Below are 19,244 nucleotides of genomic sequence, written 5' to 3'. Positions count from 1 at the left end.
TCCGGTCCTTGGAAAGTCCTTTAATTAAAACATTTATAAAGTTAAAAAACATGTAATATATAAACGACATCCTGCAGCTGCATACTAATTTAAAAAAGCCGAAAACAAAATTGGAAATACAATGATGAGCTATTTCTTGAACCCATAGGAGATCACAGGGCAGCCAACCCAGTTCAAGCACTCACTACACAGCAAGAATGAAGGAAAGCTACTATGAATTCCTGGAGCTTTTGTCTCCTGTAATTATTTCCTAGATCACATACAGCAGCAATGTTAGTTACATTAACATCTTAGATAAATGGCCTGGAAAGATAAAACACACAGTAGTGTGTGCATCGAGGAGAAAAAGGAAGGCAAGTGACAGAACTGTTAGGACAAGTTCACATTAATTTATCTGTAACAAGAGTTGCCTTTAGCAGTAGGTCCTTCAAATTGCAAGGCCATTCTGAGTTAAAGGCATGTCTAAAGAAAAGTGAAAGCACAATTTTGTGTAGAAACAAACCAGCTGAGCAAAAGCACTGAGAATTGGGTATACAGTGAGAAGTGACATGAAGCTGTACCTTCCCTTGTGCTGTTAGCAGACCAATTAAATTAGTTACAGGGCTGCAGATGGCACAATCACATCTTCAGTTTGTTTGCAGACACTCCCTAGTTTACCAGGGTCTGATTCCTACACGTTACTTACTCTGACTGAAGTCAGTCATAAATCAGAACATTCGGGAGGACATATGTTTGAAGTGTGGTTCCATTCCCTGAAATAACTTTGTGACTACGAACACGTCATCAGAATCTGCACAGAGAAAAAGCTGCTGTTATCACTGGCACAATTATATTGCTGGAAAGCCACAGGAAGACTTCCATCAGGATCAGTTGTGGTCTACTTCCTCATCTACACACCCCAGCCACTTTCTACATCCTTCATTCACATCGACCATGTGGTACATCACCATTTCAGTATCACCTGCAAGATCTGGAAACTGTACTTAGACATAGTTACTAAGCAAAAGCATTAGAGCAACTGTGACCCTGAGATTTAAGTCTGTATTGCTGAAAGTTTGAAATTGAGATATGATGTGGTATCAACACAACACCTCCTTCCTCTTCATGAAGCCAAGAAACAACTGAAAAACAGTACAGTGCTGCTTCAGCTCAGATAGGTGTGTCTGCATTCCAGACGTGCAGGGTGCCACCAAACATATCCTTCGTCTGTGATCGCAGCAAACATGCCATCCTTGGTTTACATTTTTCTAGAGTTTCTGCTGGTGAAAGTCTCTGGTCGTTATTCAAAGACAAGTAACAGTTATATAAACCAGTGAACTTTAGGAAAGTATGGAAACTTCTCAGAGATACAAATGGGAGGCAGACACCCCACTTCAAGGTGTTCCAAAGGCCATTCGTGATCTCCTTTAACACTCACTACATGGCACTTGAATAATTATTATCTTCTCTGCACTCCAAAATAACGATGAAAGTGAAATGATATCAAAGCCCAAACGTCAGACAGCCAGAAGTGCATGATCATATGCAGGCACTTGTGAAAATGCTTCCAACAGATTGGAATAATGCTGCTTTTTCACTTGTGTGGAAACCGCATAGAATTACTGCTCTGTTTCCCTGGGCATCTCACATCAGGTGAGAGAAGATCAGGACTGAAAGTACCTATAAACATCTCTCTGCAATTATGATTAGACTGCTGTTCTGCATCACTGTAATGCTACTGTATCTCAAACACAAGGAAACTTTGACACATATTGTCTACACCCAAGAAAAAACAATGAACTAAATAACTGAACTTGAAGAGGACAGACAGAATCATACAATGCTACGACACAGTGAAGTTGAAAATTCAAGTAGGAAACCCAGTGAGCAAGTGATTTTAAATAGTTCTCTTCAAATATTAATTCAATTCAGAACAAATTCTGGACTGAACAAAACTGAAGTACGGTTGCTAAACATTATGTCTCAAAACAAATTAGAAGAAAGGAGGAAAGAAAGAAAAAAAAAAAGGAGGAAAGAAAGAAAAAAAAAGGAGGAAAGAAAAAATTTAAGGGATTTTCAGGAAACCTAAGAGCTGACAACCAAACTGCCAACCACAACACTCAAATTACTGCCTCAGTCAGCTCTCCATGTCTTAGGAAAAGCCATTAATTTTTTTTTTTAAATCTTACTCTAATAATAACAAAACTATGTTTATTCTTGTCTTATTTCCATGTACCTTTTCTTTTAAAGGCCTACAGTTTAGTGTTCCCAACTTCAAAAGCATCTGTAAATATACCAAAAATAAGAATGAATAACAGACAATATCAAAATGATACATTTCAAAACCATCCCACTATTACTGAGAAGTGCACTGCAGTTAATCTGTAGGTCTGAGATGCTTTGGTCCTGGACACAATCTCCTCTACTAAGTGCTGAAGGTCTGCAGTCTTCTTAATTAAATGAGAAATCTTTCATCCACCAAAGTTTTAGAAGTCAAATTCTTCTGTCCAACTGTATTACGAATGAACCTAAAAATCTAACACCAAAAGCAATATGTTAAAGAGCAAGTAATTAAACCAGCATGCTTCAATACCGAGCGCAGAATAACTCCCTACTATATCTAATCCTAAGGGAGAGAATCAAATGTTTAATTGCCTTTAGTGATTTTGAAACTTTTCCAGTATCTTTCCATCTTGAAATATGGTTCGATTAATTGCAATTAATTTTAACTGTTTTTTCGTGTTTTCCAGTGAAAGCTGATCGTCCTTCTCTTTGTTTATGACATGCATATGAGCACACTTGGACTATTTAACACCACATACTGTGTGCAGGCTTTCATTATCCAACTATTTAAGCTCTCAGACTTCCCCATATTATTTAAATAGAAGAAGTTTACCTCCTGCTGCAAATAGGTTAGAACAGCCGCTAAAACAAAACTTTGGGTAGCCAGATCCACAACAGAGAAAAACAGGATATCAAAGATGAGCAGCGTCGTCTCATTGCCGTAATACAGAACTTCACTGAAAGAGTGTCCTTCATCTGTGGGAAGACAATGGTTTTTGAAGGATTTTTACTTCATCTGCTCCAGAAGTCTCAATTAAGTCACTTAAAAAATGATGATCAGAGGGCTGGAGCACCTCTCCTATGAGGAAAGGTTGAGGGAACTGGGCTTGTTTAGCTTGGAGAAGAGAAGGCTCTGGGGAGACCTCATTGTGGCCTTCCAGCACTTGAAGGGAGCATATAAACAGGAGGAGGAATGGCTGTTTATGAGGGTGGACAGTGATAGGACAAGGGGGAATGGTTTTAAACTGAGACAGGGGAGGTTTAGGTTAGACATGAGGAGGAAGTTTTTCACACAGAGAGTGGTGACACACTGGAACAGGTTGCCCAAGGAGGCTGTGGATGCCCCATCCCTGGAGGCATTCAAGGCCAGGCTGGATGTGGCTCTGGGCAGCCTGGTCTGGTGGTTGGTGACCCTGCACATAGCAGGGGATTGAAACCAGCTGAATTGTGGTCCTTTTCAACCCAGGCCATTCTATGGTTCTATGAAAAAAGGCTGCTTTGAGTATGAAACAGACAAAACTTCCTTGTCACTGAGATTTACAGCAAGTGCAAACTCTGGCCCCAGGTCAAAAAACACAACAAAACGTGCTTAAACCTCACCTAAAAGGTGCTTCAGAGCTTAATGGTATCTTTGTTCACTTAGTAATTGATTTCCCCATAAATAGGTATTTTAACCTTAAAACACCATTTTCTGTAGCCAAATTAGATTACTTATCCATCCCTTCCTTTTATAAGCAGTGCCTCTTAAAAGAGAACATTTAGCAAGTACAGAAAGTGCTCCTCTCTCTCTTTCTGCTTTCTTATTAAAATATAAAATGAAAGTATGGTGTTGCCAATAAAACTTTCATTAAACATTGCTTATGTTCTGCTTTTATGAAATCCTGATTTGTATCTGAACTTCTGGAGACTGCTGCAGTGTAACCCATCAAGCAAAATATTCATTTCAGCGCTTACACGATCTTTGAAACAATGGCAGTCAAAAGATTAAAAGCTGAACACTGCATGGTTTAGAGACGCCTTCTTGTGCTTCTGCATTTAACTCAAACATGAAGTATGTGACAGTACTGATGGCTGAGTAGACCTGAGGACTAGAATAGGGTTTTGGAACAACTGTACGGTGGGGACTGGCAGCCAGAGGCTGCGGAGAGTTCCTACTGTTATCTTGTAACATTCATTACTAAAGATAGTACTTCCATGTAACAGGGAAGGAGAGCCCAGTCCTTTGATGAATTATATGCAGCTCAGACATCCAGACTGCAAGACCATCAGGCTACAGCCACGGCTCCTATCTGGTTAGAAAGCATGTGCTGTACTCCTGATTACAGAGCAAGGTTTGTGATTCACATGAGGGGTTCAATTTTGTAGCCTTGGTATCGGAGACAGCAGAAAAAGTTCTGCTGCGCTCAATAATCTAACCTGGGGATTGGTATTATGTAAGAATGGCATATTTAGGTGTGATGGTCATTCTGTTAGTACCAATGGATCGGATTATGGTTCTGATAAGGTTTGATGTTTCTGAACAGTGAGACTGGAGAGTCAAGTATTTAAGGGGCTCAAAATGAGCCCCCATCACTGGTTGCTCGTCAATACTTAGTTTTCACTGAAGTGGTGCCCATATTTATGGTTAGGGGTAGAATAAGGGTCTGAACTAAGTTCAGTAGAGTCTCCAAAAATGCGTGGTATAATATAATCAATTATTTCACTAAAACATTCTCACTGTGATCAGTATCTTCCCTAGAGAAATTGTCTTTCTGCTCTTTTAGTTTTTTCCACAGGAAATTTAGCTCTCTACAAAAGCATAGTGCTGAACTATTTAAATACTGAGGATCTCCTTTCCATTTAAAAAGTGGATATTAAGGCAACACTTCATAAAAAACTGCACATCTCTACACTGCATCCTTTCAAGATGCCTACAGGAAAAAAAAAAAAAAAACACATTGCAATTAAGTGACAAATAGTAAGTAGGACTTCTCTAACCTAGAGAAGACCTCTTAGATACTTCCCTCACAATCATTTTAAGGCCTCTCTTGCCGTAAAGCCCAGTTTAGGTTGGAAATCCTGCATGTAAATCTATGCTGAAACACGTGTACTTATAGAAGTACAAATCCCAAGTCACACATCCTTTTACCATTGTAGAAAATACTTTTGTCGATTGGTTCCATGAACTCCATGCCCAGAATCCGCTCAAGCAGCAGCTTATCTTTGACAATGTAATCCATTTCTTTATGAACCTGTAAGAAAAGCAAAGGCGCAACTTCTGTTTTACGGCCTCAAAGGAAGTGTAGCTTTTCCAAAGTGGAGCACAGCCACTCAGACCCCTATGAATGAAGAAAGGATCGGTCCATTCCAAGGTAAAAATAAACACATAACAAGAAAGGATTTGTCTTTCTGAAGAGCAGGCTGCATTGTTGCACAGTACTCCAAGTTTTTATTTGAATGAAGCACTGTTTCAGTTCCTATGAAATCCTGAACAGCGGGTCCTTATGGACATATGCTTAAACAGAAACTACAGGCATGCTGATTCACAATTTTTAGTCTATTGTAGTTTTCTTTAATATATTAATATCAATATACATACGTGATCAATAAAAGAACTGAGGAATTTGTTCATGGTGTTGTATGCCCTCGTGCTCTGTTCAAAAGTATTTGCAGATGAGTCCAAAAACCTAGCAGGACCACGTCTCTGAAATACAACATGGCCTTGGCTTTAGTGGAAGAAATACATACTTTAAATAACATTAACAGAATAAAAATGCCTCACTTACTCTCGTCAGGGTTTCATGAATCCTGTCATACTGCAGCCTCATTTTTCTTGAAATGGAAATCTGAAATGTCTGGCCATCTGTGTTTGGTAGCAAACCTCTCTGACTACAGAGGTTTTCCTACAAATTACAATAACTGTAAGTTAACATTATTCTTGTCATATACAAGCAAAAAAAAAAAAAAGTCAAGGGCTTTTCATTTATTCTCTTTTATGTAGAATCATAGAACAGCTCAGGTTGGAAAAGACCTTAAAGATCATTGAGTCCAACCACAACCTGACCACACTACCCTAACTAACAGCCCTCTGCTAAATCATGTCCTGAGCACCACATCCAAACGGTTTTTAAACACATCCAGGGATGGTGACTCAACCACCTCCTTGGGGAGCCTATTGCAGTGCTTAACAACCCTTTCCATACAGAAGTTTTTCTTGATATCCTGATATATACATACACAACATGATATCTCTAAATCTTTGAATTCACTGCACTCCTGATGCTATTACAGCAAGATTTTTTTAGGACATGAAATCCTGACCCCTGCTGTCACAAAGTCATATTCATCTTTTTACCTGTGTTCTATTCATTACCTTTTAACACATCTTTTAAGGTTCATTCTGAAGCCTTTTGTTTTGCATTTATCATTTATTCTCTATTTTTCTTGCTTTTTTTCTTATGCCTTGCACTCCTGACTTCTCCATACCTTTCTCAGGTCATGCTTCATAGATCTCAGAAAACCCAAGAACACTGAAAATTCATTAATTACATTGGGGAAAAAAATTCCTTGCTTCTCCCAGTATTATGCTAAAATTCAGAAAAAAACACACAGGGAGACACAAAAATAACCTTTAATGGATTCTTCTACATTTCCATATTTGAATGTTAATTTTCATGTTTAGATTTTTTTCTTGTCTAGCATTAAAACAGACACATCCTTTGCCAAAGGCACTTTCTTTCTAGTTATCCATACAACGAAGCAAGATGTCATGGAATTTTGTGCACTGTGCTCCCAATCATATTTGATATTTCACACTTGCTGCAAAGATACAACTAACGAGAAACATGAAAAAATAATTACTAAGTTTATTAAAATGAATGCCTGTAAAGGGTAGCTGATGTCACCAGAGGAGCAAGAGATGGAACAAAATAATTTATTAGAAGAGTAGCTGATCCTTTTTTTTAATATATAGTTTTTCAATACAAAAAAAGATGGTGTAGAAACGCATGGAAAAAAAATAACCTTGTTAGAAAAACAGGAATTTCGTGTGTAAGGAATCTGAAGAACAGAAAGAAAAGAGAAAGCAAAGAAGAAAGGTGAAGAGCTAGTTAAAAAGAAAATGTCAAGTCACTTATTTGCAGATTAGCAGCTGGTATCTTTTAAGTACCTTAACTCAGTGCAACATAACACGGGAGACTAGGTCTGTAACTGAAAGCTTTCAAAATATACCAATATTTATTAATTAATTAAAGAAAATAATTAAGAGTAGGTGTAAAGCTTCCCTACTTACTGCTTCTCTCTTTAGGTTCATATTCATTTCCTCCATGTTGGTGTCTGCATGTCCATGCACGGAGCGGCCATGGATGTAATAACCAAAGCAGCTGTGTGACAGGAGGAACACTGAAATCTAAGAGAAGTGCAGGAAGAGAAGAATACTTTCAGTAGATACGACCATTTTTTCCACAGTGTAAATCAGCAGATTGAGAATGTAAAGGAGGTACGTATCAAAATATGTATGGCAGGAAAACATTTACTAACATCTTCACTTATTTCTCTACGCTTAAGTAGGGATGCAGAACAGCTTCAAGTTTAGTTTATGAATGGCAAGGATCACAGAGTCAAGAACTTGAAGAATTTAATTCCACAGAACAAAAAAATGAAAAATTGAGAACAAAGTAACCAATTGGCCTTCATTCTGATTCTGTGACACATAACACATATGTGTGATTTCACTTGAGTTTCTAGGAGACTGCATGCAACAGTCAGTATGAAATAATGCTTATGTATCACAAAATTAACTTTCTTTGCGATCCATGCACTACATGGTATTTTCATGGGAAAGCAAAAAGCAAGGCTGACAAAAGGAGTTTGTACCCATATTTTTTTAAATTTTTGGCCAAATGACTGAATCTTGTGTGTTCTCACTTAGTCTTCCTGTAATACTTCAAGTCTCAAACTACTGGAAGTAGTTCAGACATACATGAATGGTTTTGAGAAAGATGACAGCTATTTCAGGCAGGGCAGTCATCAACATTTGAGGAAGAACCAGAAGATAAGAATGGAAATGGGACATAAAGTTGAAACCAATATGGTTGTGTCTAGAAGAAAAAAGTACTAAAATGCAAAACTAGTAGAAATAAATGACAAAAAATGACTCCCTTTCAAATTTCTGTCACCATTTTCTACTCTTGAATTCTGTATGAGCATTATAACTGATATGATTTCAAATAGCAATGTAAAAATCATGTCTAGAAGTACATACTGATATGGATGATTCCAGAATCGTTTTCAAATTGAAGTAAAATCATCCTGTAGGTTATACCAGTAAATTGAGGGGAAAAAAAATCACCACCTTTGGTTGTGATCTCTGAACAAATTACGTGAATAAATATTACTTAATGCTCTTATAATGAACTTAAATGTTATTCTAGTGAAAATGTCCCCATCCAAATGAGACAAAGGAATACTTACGTTGCTCACACAACACAAATCGACAAATCGGCTCAACTTATCTTCAACAAATCTTTCATAGAACACAGCAAAAAATATAATCTGAAATAAATCAACCGTATTTTATTTTGTTATTCCAGCAGATTTTACTTTATTTTCTGAATTGTAAAGCAGTTAACTTCAAAGTTCAGCATCCACAAATTACGGACTTCTGCAGTGGTTATCACTGCATCAAGCTCTTTGAAATAGGATTGACATCCTTCCTCTACAAAGTAAGGATGTAGCAATAATTTGCTTTTCATTTCTTGGTCTTGGTAGATGCTCTAAATTTGCTTACAGCAAAAAAAGGAACTGAGTAAATTCTTCCCTTTGACAGAATTAAAACTGCAACAAAGCAAGACCTCTCACAGTTAGTCAGGTTCACTTTTTTATTCTAATCTTGTGCCACACTCAACAAGCTCAAAGTCCAGATCAAAAAAGCAAAAAAAAAAAACAACGAAAAACAACCTAAACTCCAATACTTCCAATATTTGAAGGGAGCATATAAACAGGAGGGAGAACGGCTGTTTATGATGATAGGACCATGGGGAATGATTTCAAACTGAGACGGGGAGGTTTAGGTTAGATATTAGGAGGAAGTTTTTCACTCATAGGCTGGTGAAGCACTGGAACAGGTTGCCCGAGGAGGTTGTGGATGCCCCATCCCTGGAGGCATTCAAGGCCAGGCTGGATGTGGCTCTGGGCAGCCTGGTCTGCTGGTTGGTGACCCTGCACACAGCAGGGGGTTGAAACTGGATGATCTTTGTGCTCCTTTTCAACCCAGGCCATTCTATGATTCTGTGATACCCACTGCCATAGTAAGCGGTGTTATTATCACTGGGATGCCATAGGGATATATTTTACTTTCCAAGAACCAGCAAAACAAAGACCTGATCATTCTGTATGTGCCTAACATACCTGCAGGAAGGCAATGGCTAACCACAGTGCAGCAGACACACCGAATCTTAAAATGCGGCTCCATGGCGCTATGTAACTCTCACTGCTTCTTGTAAGACTGGAAGAAGAATCCATTAAAGCCAGGTTTGAAAATCCCACCACCTGAAGAGATAAAAAGGTTAATATAAAAAATGTGAAGTAATAAATAGCATTACTTATGGCTCTGTCTGTTTCCTCAAAACAGGAAATAAGGAAAGAGCTGGGAGTAGCAGCACGTTCATTATGATATAGCCCAGTCGTGGGATCCAGTATTATTACTGAGAAAACTTAAAAACATGATCTGTGCACAGATGTATATATTTATGTTATCATATATAAATATTTACAAAGAAATAAACATACACAGCTAAATCTCATGACAAATCAAGATTAATTTTTCCTCAAAAAGTCTAGAAGAATCTACTGCTCAACTACAGAGAGATCTTATTTCTGCCAAATTCTAGCTTTCTAGTCACACAATCATAGAATCACAAGGTTGGAAAGGAAAATCCAAGATCATCCAGTCCAACCATCTTCTCATCACCATTGCCATCACAAGCACTAAACCACATCACGCAGCACATCATCCAGACGCCTCTTGAACACTGCCAGGGACGGCGACTCCACCACCTCCCTGGGCAGCCATTCCAGTGCCTGACCACTCTCTGAGAGAAAAAGTTCTTCCTCATGTCCATCCTAAACCTCCTCTGATACAACTTGCAGCCATTTCCTCAGGTCCTGTTTGTTGCCTGGGAGAAGAGGCCAAACCCCTCCTCCTCACAACCTCCCTTCAGGCAGTTGTACAGTCCTACATATATTGAAGAGATCACAAATTTTTGTTTTTCAAGTGTAAGAATCTGAGATGTTTTTTTGAGCAGAAATATATTTTCCTCCACTTTCCCATATAGCTGAATCTGTTTTAAATAAACCATCTAAACAAAGTTCCCAAATCAAAATAATGAGAGAAAAACTTGGTATTGAAACACTTACGTGATGAACATTCGTGAAAATCATTCAGAAGTAAAACTACAACGGAAACATATTTGTGGTGGAATAATCCCCACCACAGCAGGATGGGACAGAGAACAGGACGATCAAAAGCAATGCAACTTGCGGGTCAAGGTGGAGATAATTTAATAAGCAATGACAAGGGAACAGCAACAACATCCCAAACAACTAAAACAAGTGATAAAAAAGCAGTCGCCAAATACCTCCCACAAGTAGATTAGCGCCCAGGAACAGTTACCTGATCAGAAAAACCTATCCCCCTCAGGGCTGGTTTGTTGTGCATGATGCTATCTGGTCCCTATGGGCATTTTGGGTCAGCTATTGAGGTTCTGTCCTTTCCCAATTTTTTGGGAAGTTGTGTCCCTTTCCCTGCTTGCTAAGGGCCATATCGTGCAAATGCTGCTGAGCAACAGCTAAAACACCTTTATGTTATCAACACTGTTGCAGCCACAGATCCAAAATACAGCTCCGCATGGAGAGCTAGGAGAAAATTCAACTCCATCCAAGTCATACCCCATGCAACACTCAAAACCTTAATGACATTGCCAACGTTACCTTCAGTACCCATAGAGTCACCATTGCAATGGTGACCAGTGCCAGCCACAGGCTGCTTAGGTGCCAGACACAAGCCTTAGGACAGAGGAGACTCCTCTAGCACTTTCCAACTTCCTCCAACCAATACTTTGCAGGCTTCTATACCAATACCACACAGCCTGTAACTGTGATGAATGAGAACTGAACAGTTTTTGACCAATACAGTTTTCTTCTGATAGCAGCTGATAGCTCTATCTATCCAGCACGTTTTCCTTCCAGAGAAACTACATTTCAAACTCCAGAACAGCAATGAAAGACATTAAAATTACTGGAGGTTTTCACAAACACCAATTTTAGTCTATTCAGGTATCCTTCACGACTTCCATCACTATCAGTGTCAAGAAAGGGACTCTTCCAGAGCATATTCACAGCAGGAATTATCAAGTAAAATGTAAAAACAAACAAACAAAAAAATTAAAAAAAAATTAAATAAATTAGTCTTTCCCTACTAGTAATAACAGGAGCCTAAGAATATTCAACAGAGGCTAGTTAAGTTTTGGGAATACTTGCTCTCTTTCCTCTCACTCCTTCCTCGTATCATAGCACTGAAGCTGATCTGGCCAATATTTACCAAAAGTACTGAAACAGTTAATGAAGAATTAATTTGTTAACTGGCTTTAATTATAAGGAAAAATAGAACATTAAAAATATATTAAAATGAATTACAGTATTTAAAAATATGTCAGAAATCTCACATAAACAGCTATATGCCTTAAGAGTACTTGCCAAAATAGTAGTTACTAAACTGCACTGAAGAAACAAGCCCAAATGATTTTGAAAAGCTAAAGCACGATTTCTCACATATCCCTGAGCTGTAACTGAAGCTGTAACACTGCCTTATGTGATGACATCAGGAACAGAATTGGCGCATTTCATTTCCTGCTTTATAAAAGGACACCAAATAGCAAATTAGCAGGGAGGAAACTCCAGTTGAGACAAATATAAAACCAGACATAAAGCTGTAGACTGTGGCAGCAGGGAACAAGTAAGCAAATACAGAACTGAGCACGTACACAAATGTATCAGCCTCTTAGCTGCTTAGGGTAACTCATTAGCTTAAGAACAAATAAAACTAATGGAGCTTCCTAAGGGTTTGTTTTTTCTTTGAAGACTTCCTTAGCGAAATAGCACAGTGATGTGTACACCTGTATATAAGAATAAAAGAAGGTAGCAAAACAGTTATTCACAAAGCAGCATGCATGCAAGCGGTCCTGAAAGGCATCTGCAGAGCCTGCAGGAATTAAATACAGACTGTTCCATTTTGGATGTGAATAATAAAAAATAACAACTCTAGCAGTAATACCTCCAGAAAAAAAAGAACGGCGAGCACTTGAAAGAGAGGGTTTATCTTCCTCACTGTCTGAATTTCATTCCACTCATTGGCTATAAAATACGTTCTCCATATGCTCACAGGTGCAGCAGCACTTTTTACATCACCTTCACCTAAAAAGAATACACACATTAAAGCTCTGGAATTTAATATTTTGGATCAATATCAAGATTTAACCGAAGTTCTGTATATTAACAAGTACAGCTGGAGTTACCTTCAACTGCTTTAACAACTCTGCCCTTTGGTCTTTCCCAGTCAATAAAGAAAATATCTACAGTAAGTTGTGAAACCAATAACTGCAAGAATTGCAGAGCCTGTAAAAAAATAAAAAGAGAAGAAAATGAGAGAAATGGAACTCATAATAAGTAATGCACTTTACTACACTTGAGACTGCAATTTGGTTACTAAGTTTTGATATGTAAATATAATTAAAAGCTTGGAAGAATGGTAAGTCATGTGATGATGGCCAGAGTTATGAACAGAATTCAGCAAAATAATAAATTCCAAGAAATCAGCCCAGCATTTTCCACAACATATTAACCAGTGGTATGCATTCTGATTCAATACGCTTCCATGGAGACAAAAAAACGACATCTTAATTCTACATGAATGTTTGAAGATAATTATTTATGTTATTTTTCCATAGAAATTTATTTTGTGGAGCCTTAATGGGAAAACAAATGTGTAAGGACTCTAAGGAAAGTTATTCTTTCAAGGAGAAAAGTTAAGGAAACCCAAAGAAATTAACAACATATCAAGAAAGCCAATGCTTTCTTTTAATGCAGGAAACTGCAGTCAGTTCCTGATTAAAAATGAGCATAATTCAGATTAAAATAATTAGAGATGCACACAATTATTGTTCACCTCTACACACAAATAAAATGCACTGCTCAAGCCTACTGAAAATACAGATGCGTACGTTAAAGTGTCTTCAATATAAGAGGAAAAATATTTACCTTTAAGCTAAAAGCACATGCTATGTATGTAACAAAAGCTTTCTCTTGAGATGGGAGTGGTAAAACGACAGAGACAAACTGCTGAGCCTGTAATTAAGAACCAACATTGAAACAGTGCAGAAGGCAAATGTAACAATATAGTTACGTTTGTTATAGTTACAGTTATCAGTCCTGAGCCCTGAATGCCTTTTGCAAAAAAGATCCATATTTAACATGCAATGGATTCAAGTTCATAAAATATTTTAGCTGACTCTTAAGCAGACTGTAAGCACAAAGGAACCTAAGGAAGAGAAACAGGTGATCACAACAACTTAAGCACACAGAATGGAATATCATATACCAACTTGCCTCAATGGTCTGATCAGAAAGGCAAAAAAAAAAAAAAAGACAATGAATTTTTGTGTAAAAATGATCATATAAAATAATGCCATATTAATAGTTATTCATATAACACCAAAATCTGGGAAAACACTTACTTTGAAGAACACGAGCCAATAAATCCCTGTGCCCACTGTGATAATAAAGAACACGTTGGCAAGGTCTCCAGCATAAAATAGTAAGAACTTGAAAACTGTCTGCAATTATAAAAGCACACTGTACAGGTTTGCAAAAATAGTTAAGCCATGCATGTGTATGTTTGCATAAGACATTTCAGGAACCTCTTAGTAGTGAGAAGTAGCCCCAGACATAAATTTTGTACTGCAGCCATAATATAATAAATATATAAAAGAATGACTTTGAAAACAAAGCCACTCAACTGATCCGAATAGCTCTTCTGATAAATACTTTATCTCCAAGCAAAGCTATTTCCTGAATGACAGCATCAGAATGCAAAGAATGCAAGAAGCCTACTTCCTCAAGTGACCCTAACTCCAAGTCATAGCTCTGTGCAGGCAGGCTAGAAATTATATCAGTTACCATAGGGAACAGAATAGTTACATCACAGGGAATGAATGACAGCAAAGGTCTCCTTAAAGAGAGGAAAACGTCCTTGTTTGGTTTACAGTTATTTATACCTGTAAGTCAATCACAGAACTGCCTGTACGCCTCTTCCAGCCTGCAGTCCTGAGAAGGGACCATAACACTGCGAGCCCCCCCAGCACGCCCAACGTGATCTGAAATATATGATACATTCTCTGTAGGTATTTTTAAGAAGACAAAATAGAAGCAAATCATTACACTGGTGAGTTAAATGGCAATACAACTTACATCTGTCTGGATCTGAGCCTCCGACTGATTCATCTCATAACGGACTGAGAAGGAAACCTGAAAATTCAGATAGAAAAAGTAAATATCTGTAGAAATTTTTAGATGCCACAACGATTGTAACCAGTGTGGGGTCCCAGTTGTTAGCTGATAGGGATCCCCATCTAGGGTTACAGTGTGGGTGCAACACCAATCTTCTCCTGCACACATCCTCACCTGATGCGCTACAGTACCAAGCACAGAAGTAGCACATGTGCTTCCAACTCCTAGTGCTGGCTTTACTAACAATAACCCTGGGGATGAACCCTTACTACCTCCAGGTTCACAGCTGCACCCTATTATAATCTTTTCAACTTTGCATGCATTTTTTCCACCTGAGAGTGAACACCACAGGTTTGATACTTTCCCCCTTACCACTGTTGATTAAAAGAAGATTTAATCTAACTACATCAACATACAAAATCATTAAGTGAGCTCTTACGTAGCTCAGACACCTTTCTTTTCCAACTTGAGTGAAATAAAAACTGTCACACAACACCAAAATTGCTCTCTCTAGCTATTTACCTATTCTAAGACCTAATTCTGTGGTTAAATAAAGACGTGATATTGACAGAGAAGAAAGCTGACTTTTGTTTTCCTATTCTTCTAATTCCCCATCCCTTCCTTCATTTCATTCAGCTGATACAGAATGTGAGGAATGGTTCCAGTACCAGGAATTCCCAGTTGAATGTCTACCTGAACTGGATACCTGAACTGCAGAGGAATGTTGATAAGCAGAAAACATTATTATTAGTATTTATTTGTGGCAGAATCATTGTTGTGTTATGTTAAATTCAGTATTTTCATTTATTTATAAGCAGTGTGATCTAACAAGCAAACAAGGCACTTGTTTCTGATTCCCTCCAGATACAGATTATTGAATTATTTCACTTTAATTCTTAAGATCTGTTGCAAATAATTAACATAAGCAGACAAAAAAATAAAGGATGTTATATATGCATTATCAATATTTTAACTTAAACCACAAGTGATCTGATCTGTGTCATAACAACTTCCTCCTAATGCACTTCTTTAAAGAAAAATATTCAATTTCTTGCATAAAATGCTGCTTTTAGTGCACTCCACAAATCAGATACACTTTTAGTATTTCCTTTGCCCTACAGTCTAATTTACTATTACAAACCCAATTGTAAAATCCTACATATCTTGATTTAGAAAAGACTTGAGACAAAAGGAAGAAGCTTTCAACTGCTTCATCTTAAAAGCTTTGTTTGGGTGAAAACTTGCAACTTCACAACTGAGCAGAACTACAGACTGCTTTGCTTTTTACAACCCTTCCAGCATGCTCAGTGAAGCAGAATTTCAACAGAACTAAAAGGCTGATTAACAAAACCAGTGCAATTGAGATAGCACGAGGGTCTCACCGTCACGCTCTGGGTATCGGGGTTTTGGACAAGCACATCTGTGTAAGCAACAGTAAGGAGAGGTGGGTGGATAGTTCCTTTCTGAGCGTGGGATACCAGACGAATACTGCAGAAATACAAACAGAGTATTATTTAACCGCAGCAAAGGGATGAGCTGCTTGGAAGGTATTGATTGAAACTTGCACTGACAGAAAATGCTACATAAAGAGAACAACCTGACCAACCAAATGCGCAATGCAAACTCAGAACTGTGGCAATTCACATTTTAAAAGCAACCCCGACACAAATAGATAAAAGGAAAAGCTGGGCGAGGGCCTTTGTTTGTAAGGTGGTGCTCGAATCAATCCTTACATACTGGATTCACATTCTGGAAGTCAATTGCAAAAGGTGAGTTTTCTCAAAACACTGCGGAACAAGTTTTTCTATACTTGTTTAGAATTTATTTCATTATTCTGTTTTTGAAAGGGGGAGGAGGAGGGGAACAGTACTGTTCTCTTCAGGTCTCCTAATAAACTAATCCTTACCTTTTTGAAAAGCATTGTATGTACGTCATAACGACCAGAGCTGGTACATTAAATTAACTTTCAAGATGCTTACCTGCATAGGTGATGAGACACTGCTAATCAGCAATCTTTTTAACTATAATTTCATACTAAATTGTAAAGAAGTGCTGATAAAAGATCTCAATTTTGTTTGGACACCGATCTCAGAGAAATACGTTACATAAAGAAGGAAAGAAAATGTTCTTTCAAAACAGATTCCACTGCAGATTCACAAGCAGTGATGACCCTAAAAGGCAGTCTTCCTCTACAAGGCTACTGTACGTATAATGACTACAAGACCATTCTGGACTGTATGACAACATTTATAGGCCAGAGCTTGTAAAAACACTGCAAAAAGAATATGGAATATGAAATAGCACCCTTATACAGTCAGCAATATACAGTCAGCAATATACACATCAAAAAACCACAGAGGAGTTCTGATGGCACTTGCTCATATAAGATGACTGAATGCCCATTAACTTGCATTATGCATACATAGATTGATCCATCTTAAGTGTGAAGTAATCACAGTGACTTTAAGCCCCACAGATCAGTGTTAGGTATTCTCTCTCACTCAGGAGAATAACCTACAGAAACTCCTGCTACTGTCAAGTAAGCAATGGAAAAAACAGCACAGAACATAGGAGAAACAAAATAAGAAAACAACTTCCACTTAAGACACCATAAAATGCAGATTGCACAAGACTGTATATCCCATGCATTTAATCACCTTATTGTTATTTTGCTAGCAACTCGAATTATTCTTGGTAGCTCTCCCAAGTCATTTTCTCTTCCACTCAATGTATCCACCAAAAAGAAGCGACGAGTCAAAAGCCAGTTTCTCATACTGCTGCCTTTGGAAAGAAAAGGAGAGTCTCAATACTGAAGAAATTAACTCAATGCACAGGCAGGACGAAATCTAATAAAAGCAGTACATACTCTTGTATTCAGGATGGAGAACTACGTATTTCCAATTTAAACTGGTATATAATAACACCAGATAACCTTTTTGTGCATAATATTGATTGGACCAGTATCTTCAATCAAAATTTGCACATAACACTATTAGAACATGCCTAGAAAAATGATAAATTCACGAAAGGGAGGAAGGGAGGAAGGGAGGAAGGGAGGAAGGGAGGAAGGAAGAAGTTTCAGTGGATGAAGGTATATTGAAAAACAACTTGGAGACTGTAATTAACACAAAGCCTTGGCATTCTGAGTTATTCAGATTATCAGAATTCAGAGAATTGTTACTGTGATATTCTTACCTTGATTCACATACATCTCACTGTACTGCAGATTCAGATTTAACACTGGCACAGCCCAAAGGTATTGCTGTCCACTGTCACCGTTATATTCATAGAACAGGTCATAAAAGATTGGATTAGTAAAATCCAGTAAAATCTTGGAAACGGAAATCTTGCACTACGAGGAAAAAACCATCAGAATGCAAAGGTCACTTCAGCCATTTCATGATTTTCTCAACTCGTGGATTCTTCCCTTATAAAACTGCTATGAAATCTGTTCTGCCCTTTGCAAAAGACAACGCATTCCAGCTACTTGCAATTATGGCATACTAATGATTTCATACGAAGCCCAGTTCTGGGCTCCCCAGTACAAAAAAGACAGGGATCTCTTGGAAAGAGTCCAGCGGAGGGCCACGAAGATGGTGAAGGGCCTGGAGCATCTCTCCTATGAGGAAAGGCTGAGTGAACTGGGTCTGTTCAGCCTTGAGAAAAGAAGACTGAGAGGAGACCTGATCCAGGTCTATAAATATCTAAGGTGTGGGGGGCAGAATGGTGAAGCCGGACTTTTTTCAGTGGTGAGTGGAGACAGGACAAGGGGAAACGGCCGGAAACTGCAGCATAGGAAGTTCTGCACAAATGTGCGCAAGAACTTCTTTACAGTGAGGTGACGGAGCACTGGAACAGGCTGCCCAGGGAGGTGGTGGAGTCTCCTTCTCTGGAGATGTTCCAGACCTGCCTGGATGCCTACCTGTGCGACCTGCTGTAGGGAACCTGCTTTGGCAGGGGGGTTGGACTCGATGATCTCTGGAGGTCCCTTCCAACCCCTACAATTCTGTGATTCATAAAAATGACTGCAGTTGAGCAGATAACCAATGAGAATGAAGCTCTGCTAACGTTTCTTCTGCTATTTTTCAAAAGACCAGGAAAAAATATTCTAGCAACTTTCAGACACAAAATTAGAAATAGCACAAACACCAGTCATGGAATATTGTGTCTGGTTCTCTGCTCACCAGCATGAGAGGTACATTGCTACTTGATAAAGCCCAGTGCAAGGCCATGAAGGTGATTAAGGGACTGGAGCACCTCTCCTGTAAGGAAAGGCAGAGAGCTGGGACTGCTTAGCACTAAGTTATTGATGATACATAAAGCAATTTAACTTAAATAGTCAGAAAAGCATTTTCTCTCTTACTTACACTTTGTTCATAAGTTGTTCCAAATACGTAAGCTGCACTCAATTTAGTCTGAGTATCAGGACAAAGCTGAACAAAACATAATAATAATTAGGCTAATTCAATTAGGCTATTACTTTCTGACACTAAAAATTCAAAGGTACCCCAAGCAGCTTATATAATCAGCAGGTTCATGAAATATACACCGAGTTTTATTTTGTTCTATTTTTAAGGATTGGTTTTAAAGAGTAAGCAATAATACTTATTGTATTAATGTAGGTGTTAAAATGCTGTTTGAATTTACTCTCGCACAGTATT

General features: G+C 38.2%; 1 protein-coding gene across 1 annotated transcript in view; it reads right to left on the bottom strand.

The window, feature by feature from the left end:
• The window catches only part of TMEM67 (transmembrane protein 67), a 31,500-nt gene continuing 12,256 nt past the window's right edge, over window positions 1-19,244 (bottom strand). Inside the window, exons 11-28 of the mRNA XM_042870173.1 lie at window positions 18,951-19,016; window positions 17,779-17,935; window positions 17,241-17,364; window positions 15,966-16,071; window positions 14,545-14,601; window positions 14,352-14,450; window positions 13,812-13,910; window positions 13,336-13,422; window positions 12,594-12,693; window positions 12,353-12,492; window positions 9,430-9,570; window positions 8,494-8,574; window positions 7,313-7,429; window positions 5,808-5,924; window positions 5,621-5,725; window positions 5,171-5,273; window positions 2,876-3,018; window positions 1-2,515 (exon numbers count right to left, since the gene is read on the bottom strand). Coding sequence (XP_042726107.1) covers window positions 2,435-2,515; window positions 2,876-3,018; window positions 5,171-5,273; window positions 5,621-5,725; window positions 5,808-5,924; window positions 7,313-7,429; window positions 8,494-8,574; window positions 9,430-9,570; window positions 12,353-12,492; window positions 12,594-12,693; window positions 13,336-13,422; window positions 13,812-13,910; window positions 14,352-14,450; window positions 14,545-14,601; window positions 15,966-16,071; window positions 17,241-17,364; window positions 17,779-17,935; window positions 18,951-19,016 — 1,923 coding nt within the window. The 3' untranslated portion in view covers window positions 1-2,434. The remainder of the gene's footprint in view (window positions 2,516-2,875; window positions 3,019-5,170; window positions 5,274-5,620; window positions 5,726-5,807; window positions 5,925-7,312; window positions 7,430-8,493; window positions 8,575-9,429; window positions 9,571-12,352; window positions 12,493-12,593; window positions 12,694-13,335; window positions 13,423-13,811; window positions 13,911-14,351; window positions 14,451-14,544; window positions 14,602-15,965; window positions 16,072-17,240; window positions 17,365-17,778; window positions 17,936-18,950; window positions 19,017-19,244) is intronic.

Source organism: Lagopus leucura, unplaced genomic scaffold (genome assembly GCF_019238085.1).
Source record: "Lagopus leucura isolate 7727_CA_CO unplaced genomic scaffold, USGS_WTPT01 Super-Scaffold_100002, whole genome shotgun sequence".
Classification (NCBI taxonomy): Eukaryota; Metazoa; Chordata; class Aves; order Galliformes; family Phasianidae; genus Lagopus; species Lagopus leucura.
The sequence above is the reverse complement of the archived record's forward strand: the minus strand, read 5'-3'. Positions and strand labels throughout refer to the sequence as shown.